The sequence below is a fragment of the Ursus arctos genome, unplaced genomic scaffold (assembly GCF_023065955.2).
Source record: "Ursus arctos isolate Adak ecotype North America unplaced genomic scaffold, UrsArc2.0 scaffold_11, whole genome shotgun sequence".
NCBI classification, from domain to species: Eukaryota; Metazoa; Chordata; class Mammalia; order Carnivora; family Ursidae; genus Ursus; species Ursus arctos.
The window spans coordinates 5486795-5499321 of NW_026622775.1; the positions used below are offsets into that span (position 1 = coordinate 5486795).

Sequence of the window (12527 nt, forward strand, 5' to 3'; positions counted from 1 at the left end):
AAGATAAAGCGGCAGGAATGTGTACTGGTGTTGACATTTTGTTCTGATATTGCTCACGTGAATGATCAATTACTGCAAGTCTGAATTATCACACTGTGGCTCGCCATGGATTTGTACGGTGTGGTTTAACTTGGTTTCTACCTTTCCAGGTATTAAAGCATAGCCACTCTTTAGCAGGTATCTCCTAGACACCAGGAGCAACTCCACCGCCCCCGAATTGCTCTCTCCCTGGTTCTGCCCGGAATAGTTATGGTGAGTGGCCAGTTATCTCCTCCCTGGCAGCCGTCCCCGCTTTCCTGCAGCCAGCAATTGCCCACACTCCCATTTGCAAACAGAGGCTCACTCAAGTGTCACTAAAGGAGAGAGGAGGTGGAGCCAAAAGGGCTTTAAAAAGGAAAGGGAGTCATTCTACATTTCAAAAAGAGAAACTGTGTTTGGGGAGAAATCCTATCGCTGTATTTCTTCTTTCAGCCTCATCAAGGGTCGTGGTCGGAACTTTCCATCCCTTTCCTTTTCTGCTCTCTCTAGCCGTGGCCTACACCGCTCTCTGCCTGTCACAGCGACGTCAGCGTCAGGCCTCTAGAAGTCAGTGCCCGTGAAACTGCGAAATTTGTCATATGGGTGGCAGGTATTTCTTACTGACTTCCCAAGGACTTCGATAAAGAAATCTTTCCCGAGGGTCCCTTACAGGCTACAGGCCACTGTCGTGAGGTGCAGGAGGGGGAGCTGGAGGACTACAGCGGAAGAACAGAGTGAAAGATGCCCCAGGGCCGCAGGCCAACCCAAGGGGACACGCTTGGGGTCAGACGTCCCCACTCTGCCCGGGCTATGCTCAAGCAAAGTCAAGTTATTTTCTGTTGAAAGTTCAAGCCCATCGAGATTATGCTGCTCTTCCTCATCATTCTGTTGCCGGTAGTTTTTCAGTGTAGTTTTGCTAGTCTCTCAGTCCTGCAACGCTGGAACTGTCCTGGAGGCTCTCCCTCAGGAAGGGGGAATTCTACTTGTGTGGGTAAGTAATCTCATTAGAAGGAGCTCACATCCTCCCAGAAACTGCTTTCATAGACCTGTTCATTCCGTTGTGCGGACTTGGGCGTTTTTTTCTGGTTTGTCTTTGGGTCTGTTTGCATAATTTTTGTTTTCTAATGCATGTCTATTTCCTTCCTGGTTGTTAGAGGTGATCTGCTACCAACTATAAAAATTCTCGGCTCTCAAACTGTACCCGTGTGTGTGAGTGAATATGTCTCACTTATAAGTAACAAAGTAAACCTTTGTCTTTATTCCGACATGAGGAGTAACTACTCAGCTGGTCAGCTTTATATTGGAAGCTGGGGAAACAGATGAATTTTTGGAGGGAACTGTTTCTATATAAGCCATAAAGAAAAAAATCCTTCTTTCTGATAACTTTGTATAAGAACTCAGAAGTAGCTAAAACACCAGTGGAAATTGGGAAGGGACTAGGGAACAAACGTGATTCTATCATTTTGAGAGCTAAGTTTCAAATTAAACCTCCTCTCCTCTCTCCCCTCTTCTGCTGTTTCTGGAGCTCTGAGGGCAACTTCAGTTTTTGAGTAACAGGTGCATTGAAACTTTGAACACTGCTAAGAAATGACAATATGCCACACCCTCTCCCATACTAAACAGGTTTTTCATCAAGGAGAAATGGGACTTTTACCAAATGCAAATAATCATCCTGCTTAAGGACTTTGCCAGAAAAACATCTCTCACTCTCTCCCCTCCTGCCTCCCTTTACCCCTTCCCTTTTTCTCTTCTCTCCCTTCCCCCTCCCTCTCTCCATCTTCCTCTTTGTCTCTCTCTCTCCCTCTCTTACTGTTGATTTGGTTTATTTATTCCTTGGGTGAGTCTCCAACCTGCTGCTCAAACAAGACAGCCATTTCCATTCATTAGAGGGCATAAACTGCCTGACAGCATACCTTTTCTGTTGTCCTGACCTTTTGAAAAGGGGTATGGCTCCCAAAAAGAGGTATAGAATGAGGGAAACACAGTAAAGTTCTCAGAAGAGAAACCTTCGGGAGACAACATAAAATAATGGGGATAAAGAGAACAATTCTGAGTCAAACTGCTGACTTTGGGCTCCTGCCCTGGCTCTCCCATGAAGGAAGTTACGAATGAGGAAATCAGGTGCTCTTGCTCAGAATCTCAGGACTCTGTCTCCAGGCAGTGCTCATTGTAACAAAGTGAGCAGAACCCTGGGGTACTGGAAGGAAGGACCGAATTCTGGGGATCTCTACATCTCTGGCACCTAGAGCATTTCCACTTTCATAACATGTACTCTATAAATTCTTCCTAAATGAATGAAAAGTCTCTCCCTGACCTGCTAATCACATAGTCCTAGAGAATAACTATGGACAGGGGGTGACAGAAGGCAAAATGACTCCACGAACCTGTTACTCAGCTGTTGGAGCAGAAGAAAAGCTTTTGGACAGTTATGTCAAGGGGACTGGAGCCTCTCTGGGGAGGAAGAATTTTCTGAGAGTGGTTGGCAAGTGACCAGAGACAGGCTCGGCCCTCTGCATGTGATGTGAGGGGAGATGGTAGGAGCCAGTCAAGAAGCAGAACCAGAGAGAGCAAAAAGTAAAATAAAATAAAATTACAGAAATAAACTGTTACCATTAGCTCTAGAGTCTCAGGGAGCAAACCAACCGATTCCTGCTTGCAAAGGAGCCTCCACCTGTGCTCCTCGCTGCCCCTACCGGTGACTCAGAGGAGCCTTCACTAAGGCCGGTTGCACCAAATATACCTGGAGCCCAGGACTGAGACAGCGAGTCACGCGGGACTGTGTCACAGAGTGGAAGGTTTTAGAAGCCAACACACCTCATTTCAAAGCCATACTTGAGTAATACTGGAATGTCGCTGGGAAATAATAATACCCCCGTTTCGGGACTGTTGTGGGGATGACATGAGATAACACATAAAATGCACCTAGCATAGGGGCTTGCAGATGGTGCTCAATAAATGTCCCCTTGGCTCCACCACATCTTGGCTAAAACCCCTTGATCAAATGATACCAGGAGATGCCTTATTTGAGCAGTACAGTGCTATGGCACAGACCCCACAGAGTATAGAATGTCTGTATGCCACGTTGTGACTCAGCCTCTGCTCCCTCGTTCCTTGCGAGTCATGGGTTTAAACCCCCTGCTTTACACTCCACATCTCCTGTGAGCTGATAACTGCCTGGGTCACACCCTGTGCCCCCTGCATTTCAGAGGATAGTATTTCTCCTCTCTAAATAGAGTGCTATCATCTGTTTTTCTCCCAATTAAATTCTACTTGCCTTTTTACTTGCCCTTGGCATTGAGCCACACCACCTCTGGCCAGCAGGAAGAATGCTTCGTGGTTTGACAAGATTCAGGTTACTTTATGCCAGGTTGTCATTCACGTGACTGCTAGCCAGATAAACCACTTGATAACACAGAACTGGGTTTTCTTCTCATTCCACCCCCCACCACCCTTCCTGCCTTTTTTTTTTTTTAATTGAATGAGGATTTTATTAGTCTCTATTTGAGCTAGAGTAGGTGAGGAGAGCAATACGGAAAACTGCTAGCAAGTGACTTCTGAACTTTCAAGCCTATTTGCCCCGGAGGAGAAAAATCAGTTGAAAAAAGGAACTTTTCCTGTTTGCCATGTGTACCTATATTATTTATGTGAACTTTCTTAGTAAATAAAGGGTGAGGAAGAAGTATAAGCCAACCCTGAGACAGCTGGCTGCAGGAGGGATCCTGGGGCAGTAGGTTAGCTAACTGGGGGATCACTGTCAGCAGTAAACAGTGAAATCCCTATTTCAGCACTGGCTAAGGCTTGGCCAGCTTCCCAGTCAAGTGCAAAGTGGAGTAATTCCAGGATCAGAATCTTGTTTGTTTTTTCAGCCAAGGTTATGCAAAAGTGTTTTTTTTTAAATCTAACTGCAAAGAAATTATAGAAATGATCTGTAATGTATACCATGTGAATGAAACCACCCCTCGGCTACTCAGTGGTTTGTAGTCTTTGAGGGGTATTTGAGCTTAGTGGTAAAAAACTTAAGTTTTGGAGACAGACCTGGGTTCAAATCCCATTCTGCTGCTTGTGAATCATGTCTCATTTTCCTTAGTGCAAAACAGAGATAATTATTCCCTCAGGATTGTTGTTGTCAGGATTATGTTAATGTATGTGTTTTCAATGCTGGCCACACATTACAGTCACCAATGTCTAGGTTATCACTCTGGTCCATCTGGGTCAGAGTCTCTTCTTGGGGTGAAATCCAGGCATCATTTTCTTTGTTATTCTTCCTTGGCAATTCTAACAGGCATAATGGGCAGCCTCGGTTCAGGACCACTAAATTAATACATATGAAGTGCATAAAAGAGAGCCTGGAGTATAATTAGCACTCAGTAAGTCTTAGCTGCTACTTCTATTTTTATCATTGTTAAATCATTTTTATTGGTGGTAATAGTAGTAGTATTTTCTAAATGTGGCTTGGTTTCTTCTACAATAATTAAATTTTCTTTTTTTGCACACAGAAAAATGCCATATTGAAAAACTTGATGATAGTTTTACCACATTAAAAAATGTAGTCAAAATCATTTCAACATTTATAACTTGTATTTTTGTAATCAGAAGAAATGTTTATTAAAAATACAAAAACATATCAGACTGACTTGAGTCAGTATCTATGCGGAACTGCAATTCTAATGTTTGTCTTTCTGTGATATCAACTGATAAAAAATTGCGCTAAGCACAAATTAAATCTGCTTGTTAGATTTCTTACCAGTAATAATTTTATTTTAATAACAATAACAAAAACAAGCCACTTGAGAATGATTATTTAAATTTCTTGCATGTTTTTTCTTATATTTGGAACCAGTTTCTCTAAGATTTTTAAAACTGTTGAGGGGATATAAAGAAATAATAAAATAATTATTTAAATGAACTTACATTTTGAATTAGTTGGGGTTGTCCAAATAGTTGACATTCAATTTAAAAGTTGGAAAGTGGGAATTCTTTGTTTTTGTTCAGAAGAGAACAGCTCATTGTTTTCCATTAAAAATAAATGTACTAATAATTTGGCTCACATAAATTGAGAATCTTACTTTACCATCTACAAATCTGCCTTCGTAAAAATCCATTTGAGATAATTTCTTGTTTAGTATGAATGGTTGTTTTCTTTTCTTTTTTTTTTAAGCATCAGTAATCTCCAAACTCCATCCCATCCAGCAAACAATTAAAATGCGGGCACATGCTCTCAGGATGTGTTTCTTTGTCAGTTCCTTACATGTTATCGATACCTCAATGATGAACTTTACACAACATATAATATTTCTAATATTTCCTTTCCACACAGAATCTTTTTTGCAGTCTCTAAGTAGTACACATCCTACTTGGGAGAGACTGTTCTAGAGAAGTAATAAAATGATGGAACAAATGCTTTAGCTTCTCTCTGTTCACTTAAGTATGAAGAGAGAAACAAAAGGACTGCTAATTTCTTTTTTTTTCAAGTAAGGGGACTTATTCATGGTAAATGATTTTTCTCAGAGCGTATAAGAGAAGAAGTAAGAATGCAGCAGGGCTGTGCTGAGATTCTTTCATAAGGACCAGAAGACCATACCACATCCCTGAGGATGAGCTGGAGTTTCCGATATTTCAAAGCTCTGTGGCCTGCTGGGGTCACTGTATCTTCAGATTTTTAAATAAAAATGTCCTGTGCTTCTATCCTCCTTTAGACGGAAACCCCGTGTCTCCCTCCTTTATTCTGGAGGGTTCCTGGGCATGGGGAGAGTGATGTGATATGGAAGGCTCTATATCCCTCGAGTCCTTCCACTGAATTATTGATCTACTCTGTGCCTCCCTTCCCTCCCGTGCTGTCCCTCTCTCACACTGCATCACCTCACACTGGACACCACCCTGTTTCATTTCTCATATATGAACCATGAGGGTACAGACTTTAACTGAGGGCTTTGGACAAAAACTTTTGGCCGCGTCCTGATCCAACACATCAGACACTTAAAACAAAATATTTTTCATTCTTGTCCTTAAAAAGTAAGTGATTGTTCTCTGTGGCAAAGACTTGCCAGCCGTCTCTCTTTCTTGGCATTAGCCTTCTACAGTGGTAGCTGGCCCCCTTCCTCCCTCGGTTGTGTTATCTGTACCTAGCCCTCTTTCCTTAACCTATTAAGGAAATCTATCAATCTATTTCAAATGACCTACGCAGGACATTTTATTTATTTATTTATTTATTTATTTATTTATTTATTTATTTAATATTTTCAGTATAGTTAACATAGAGTGTTAGATCAGTTTTAGGTCTGCAATATAGTGATGTACCAATTCTGTACGTTACTCAGTGCTCATCATGATAAGCATACTCTTAACCCCTGTCACCTATTTCACCCACTCCCCAACTGCCTCCCCTCTGGTAAACATCAGTTTGTTCTCTATAGTTAAGAGTCTGGTTTTTTTTCTCTCTCTATTTTTCTTTGTTCATTTGTTTTGAATTCATATAATATTTGTCTTTCTCTGACTGATTTATTTCACTTAACATTATACTGTCTAGATTCATCCCTGTTGTTGCAAATGGCAAGATTTCATTCTTTTATATGGCTGAGTAATAGTCCGTAGTATATATGTGTATGTACATATATCCATATACACACCCCTTCTTTATCCATTCATTTGTCAATGAACACTGGGTTGCTTCCATAATTCGACTATTGTAAATAATGCTGCAATAAACATAGTGGTTCATGTATACTGTTTTCTAGAGTGGCTGCACCAGTTTGCATTCCCACCAATGGGTCATGAGGGTTCCTTTTTCTCCACATCCTTGTCAACACTTGTTTCTTGTGTTCCTAGTTTTAGCCATTCTGATAGGTGTAAGGTGATATGTCCTTGTGGTTTTGATTTGCATGTCCCTGATAATGAGTGATGTTGCACATCTTTTCATGTTTCTGTTGGCCATCTGGGTGTCTTCTTTGGATAAATGCCTGTTCGTGTCTTCTGCCCATTTTTATTTGGATTATTTGTGGGTTTTTTTAGTGTTGAGTTATGTAAGTTCTTTATATATTTTGGACACTAACTCCTTATTGGATATGTCATTTGCAAATATCTTTACCCATTCAGTAGGCTGTCTTTTGTTTTGTTGATTGTTACTTTCACTATGCAGAAGCTTTTTCTTTTGATGTAGTCCCAGTAATTTATCTTTGCTTTTGTTTCCCTTGCCCCAGGAAACATATGTAAAAAAAATGTTTCTATGTCTGATGTCAGAGAAATTACTGCCTATGCTCTTTTCTAGGGTTTTTATGGTTTCAGGTCTCACATGTAGGTCTTTGATCCATTTTGAGTTTATTTTTGTTGATAGTATAAGAAAGTGGTCCAGTTTCATTAGTTTACATGTAGCCGTCCATTTTTCCAAGCTCCATTTGTTGAAGAGACTGTTTTTTTCCCCATTGCATGTTCTTGTCTCTTTTGTTGAAGACTGTTGACCATATAATCATGGGTTAATTTCTGGCTCTCTATTCTGTTCTATTGATTCATATGTCTGCTTTTGTGCCAGTACCACCCTGTTTTCATTACTAGAGTTTTGTAGTATATCTTGAAATCTGGGATTGTGATACCTCCGGCTTTGTTGTTCTTTTTCAAGATTGCTTTGGCTATTTGGGGTCTTTTGTGGTTCCATGTACATATTAAGATTACTTGTTCTAGTTCTGTGAAAAGGGCTGTTGGTATTTTGATAGGGATTGCATTAAATCTGTAGATTGCTGTGGGTTTTAACAATATTTGTTCTTCCTATCCATGAGCACGGACTATCTTTCCATTTATTTGTGTCATCTTCAATTTCTTTCATCAGTGTTTTATAGTTTTCACAGGACAGGTCTTTTACCTCATTCATGAAGTTTATTCCTAGGTATTTTATTCTTTCTGGTATGATTATAAATGGGATTGTATTCTTAATTTCCCTTTCTGCTACTTCATTATTAGTGTATAGAAATACAATGCATTTCTGTGTATTGATTTTATATCTTGTGACCATTCAATTCACATATCAGTTCTAGGACTTTTCTGGTGGAGTCTTGAAGGTTTTCTGTATAGAGTATCATGTCATCTGCAAATAGTGAAAGTTTTACTACCTCCTCACCAATTTGGATGCCTTTTATTTTTTTTTCTTGTCTGATTGCTGTAGCTAGGACTTCCATTTCTATGCTGATTAAAAGTGGCAAGAGCAGACATCCATGTCCTGTTCCTGTTTGTAGCAGAAAAGCCCTCAGTTTTTCACCATTGAGTATGATGTTAGCTGTGGGATTTTCATATATGGCCTTTATTATGTTGAGGTATAGTTCCTCTAACCTACTTTGTTGAGGGCTTTTATCATGAATGATGTACTTTGTCAAAAGTTTTTCCTGCATCTACTGAAATGATCATATGGTTTTTATCCTTTCTCTTCTTGATATGATATATCATGTTGATTGATTTGCAACCCAGGAATAAATCTCACTTGATTGTGGTGAATGATTTTTTAAAAATGTATTGTTAGATTAAGTTTGCTAATATTTTGTTGAGTATTTTTGCATCTATGTTCATCAGAGATAGTGGCCTATAGTTCTCTCTCTCTCTTTTTTTTTTATAGTCTCTTTATCAGTTTTTGGTTATAGGTTAGGGTAATGCTGGCCTCATAGATTGAATTTGGAAGCTTTCCTTCCTCTTCTATTTTTTGGAATAAAGAAGAATAGGTATTAACTTTTTAAATGTTTGGTAGAATTCACCTGTGAAGTCATCTGGTTCTGGACTTTTGTTTGCTGGGAGTTTTTTGATTGCTGCTTTAGTTTTGTTGCTGGTAATCAGTCCATTCAAATTTTCCATTTCTTCCCGATTCAGTTTTGGGGGTTATATGTTTCTAGTAATTTATTGATTTCTTCTAGGTTGTCCAATTTTTTGGCATATAATTTTTCATAATATTCTCTTATAACTCCTGTATTTCTGTGGTGTTGGTTGTTATTTCTCCTCTTTCATTTCTGATTTTGTTTGAGTCCTCTCCCTCCCTGTCTCTCTCTCTCTCTGTCTCTTTATGAGTCTGGCTAGTGGCTTATCAATTTTGTTGATCTTTTCAAAGAACTAGCTCCTGATTTCATTGATCTGTTCTATTGTTTTTTTTTTAGGTCTGTTTTGTTTATTTTTGCTCTAATCTTTACTATTTCCTTCTTTCTGGTTTTAGGTTTTGTTTGTTCTTTTTCTAGCTCCTGTAGATGTAAGGTTAGGTTGTTTATTTGAAATTTTTCTTGCTTCTTGAGGTAGGCCTGTATTGCTATACTTTTCCCTCTTGGACCAGCTTTTGCTGCGTTCCAAAGATTTTTTAAAAAGATTATTTATTTTGAAAGAGAGAGAGCACATGTGCACACGCATGAGCGGGGTGAGGGGCAGAGGGAGATTGAGAGGGAGAGAATCACAAGCAGACTTCCTGCTGAGTATGGAGCTGGATGTGGGGCTCGGTCTCACAGTCCTGAGATCATGACCTGAACCTAAATCAAGAGTCAGACACGTAACTGACTGAGCCATCCAGGTGCTCCTGCAGCCTAAAGATTTTGGACCGTTTGTGTTCTTTTTTTATTTGTTCTGTGTATTTTTTGATTGCTTCCTTTTGATGTAGGCAGGCTGGATCCAAGAACCCAGAGAGGGTCCCACAGGATCAGTCAAGAGGGTCCTTGGGTATATGCAAGACAGAAATCAAACACAAGCTAGGACGGAGTCAGAATAGAGTTTATCGAAGATATAGAGAGAGTCCAGGTACAGACAGAGGCTGGGAGACTCAGAAAAGAAAACAAGAGAGAGTCGGATCTTTGCTTGGGGTCTGGGGTTTTTACTGAGGATTATGGTCTGCTGTACGTGTCCTCTCAGGCATCCAGGAACTGGTCAGATCAAGGACAAGGGCCCAGGTGTCCTCCATAAGTCACTTGAAGCCAGGGGTTCTCGGCGTCTAGATGTCTAGCCCCTGTGGTCTGGAATATGCACAGGATGGCCTCACCCAGTCATTCTTGCCCAGTCCTTCCTTAAATGTTATCTATTGTGCGGGAAGACTCTAAAGAAATCATTAACTCCTTGTCCCTTACAAGGAAGACATACATTATTTATAGTATGAGGTATGTGTAAAGCAGGGGTACAGGTCCTAGCAAGAATAGAAGCAGGAAAAGGAGTGAAAAACAGATTTTTATGGAGCCCTTTAGTTTTTCCTATCTCACTTTGATGCTGGAATTTAGTTAATGTATGGAAACTTCAGTTGTTTTAGCCAAATACTAGGCAGAAACTTTTGCTCTTATCACCTCTTGACCTTCCTTCTAAGCCTGGAGTTTGAATTGGTGTGTACATCTGTTTTCACTTTATGACCTTGATTTTCTGATTCTCCCAAGCCTGGCTAACCACACTAATGTCTCTCAGTGTCTGGGTTTCCCAGGTATGTCCCAGGATGCTTAGTACGCTGGAATTTGTGTGAGTGTGAAGGCATTTGAGAGCCAGCAGACACCTGTGACAGTGACTCATGGTATACATTGATTTATTTGCTAGCCCCCTCCCAGTGACGGGATAGAAAAGGCCTCTCAGAGAAAAGCACTACCTTCTTCCCTCCATTCAGAACAGCCTATCGGGGGCCACCTGGGTGGCTCAGTCGTTAAGCGTCTGCCTTCGGCTCAGGGTGTGATCCTGGCGTTCTGGGATCGAGCCCCACATCAGGCTCCTCCGCCATGAGCCTGCTTCTTCCTCTCCCACTCCCCCTGCTTGTGTTCTCTCTCTCGCTGGCTGTCTCTCTCTGTCAGATAAATAAATAAAATCTTAAAAAAAAAAAAAAGAACAGCCTATCAGGGTGCTGTAGATCAGCTTTGTGTGTGTAAGTGGATTTCATTCATGAAGTGGTTCTTTTTGTGGGTAGATGGTTGCCAGGATACAGATAGTCCGAACAACATCATGGCACCTGCCTTGTTCTTCAGCACATGGTATGGTGGTTGAGAAATATTTCATTCATTTCGATACTTTTCTGGTTAAAATTTCAAAAGCTTGAAGAAGGATCTTTCTTCTTCCATAGATTCTATCCTTGTATAAACAGATCCGTGATAGAGGATCAATCAAACTCGATACTATATAGTTGCTGACACCAATACTCTGTATTATGGGCCCTTCCCTTATGAGGTTTAAAAACAGGCACAGAGGCAGAAGCTACCAGGAATCTTCTGGTGTTTTTCTCCCTCCCTCTGAAGCATACAGCTATTCTGTTTAATGTAGAATTTTCAACAGATGAATTTAACCTCTCCTTGGTCTGCAGGGAGACTGCAAAGGCTATTGGCATTAACGTTAATTTATGCAGTATGTGGAAATGTGCATTTTTTAGATCCAAGCAACATTGTTCAGAATCTTAAAAGCTCTAAGTGGATCCAAAAGTTTATTGTATTTTGGAAAACAAATTTGAATAAATCAACTGAAATTTTTATTTTATTTTATTTTATTTTTTATTTATTTATTTGACAGAGATAGAGACAGCCAGCGAGAGAGGGAACACAAGCAGGGGGAGTGGGAGAGGAAGAAGCAGGCTCATAGCAGAGGAGCCTGATGTGGGGCTCGATCCCATAACGCCGGGATCACGCCCTGAGCCGAAGGCAGACGCTTAACCGCTGTGCCACCCAGGCGCACCAACTGAAATTTTTATATGTCTTGGTTATCGTAGGGCACCATGGCAACAATTTCATCTAATATGCCCAGGGTCTCCTGAGGGAGCAGTGGGGTTCCCAGCTCAGAGGCAGGTGTGGAGCCAGCTGCAGTTTGCCTGATGACTTAGGGACCATATTAGTTGGATTTACCAAACTAACTTTGACAAAATCCAACAAGTGGCTTAAAAACCTTCCTGCAAAGGAACTAAAGGTCGCAGACAATGCTACTAATTCTTCAAGCTCAAGAGAACAACGAGGGAAGGACAGAAGGACACTTCTCTTATTCCTAAGCTCTTTCTTGGTTGCATAAGAGACAAAAACAATGTTAAGTCTCTTTAGACTTGACAAAAAATAAGAAAAAAAAAGAGAAATTAATAAGACAGCCTGAAAACTGGATTTATGTTTATTAATATTAGCGATGAACCACACAACAAATGTAAAATTTGCCTTGAAATGTTAGCTAATGGTAACATGAAGCCTTCAGGACAAGCAAGGAATGTGAAACGACTTTTTCTGATTTTTACAGTTGTGTTCAAAGTTAGGATATTAAAGACTACATTTACTAAGCTTAATAATAAAAAGTTAGAAGGCATTCGAGATTTCTGACATTACAGCAAAAATAGACAAGCCTTTTACTATAGTGAAATACATATTCCTCTGCTTCCTGCTGTGGTAGAATGTAGCTAAAATAATACATGGAAAACCGCATAACAACAGATTAAAATGTGTTCTTTTGTCAGAGAACACTGTTGAAAACTTCACAGAAAGCATTACTGAAATTTTGAAGAAAAAGAATTTTAAAAATTACACAGTTGAGTGAAAGTAAAGGTGCTTCTAATATATCTTGGCTTA

The 12527-nt window shown here is 40.2% G+C and overlaps 1 protein-coding gene across 1 annotated transcript in view; it reads left to right on the forward strand.

The window, feature by feature from the left end:
* Window positions 1-323: 323 nt before the first annotated feature.
* The window catches only part of EGF (epidermal growth factor), an 89271-nt gene continuing 77067 nt past the window's right edge, over window positions 324-12527 (forward strand). The window contains exon 1 of the mRNA XM_026499184.4: window positions 324-1009. Within this exon, the coding sequence (XP_026354969.3) occupies window positions 883-1009 (127 nt within the window). The 5' untranslated portion in view covers window positions 324-882. The remainder of the gene's footprint in view (window positions 1010-12527) is intronic.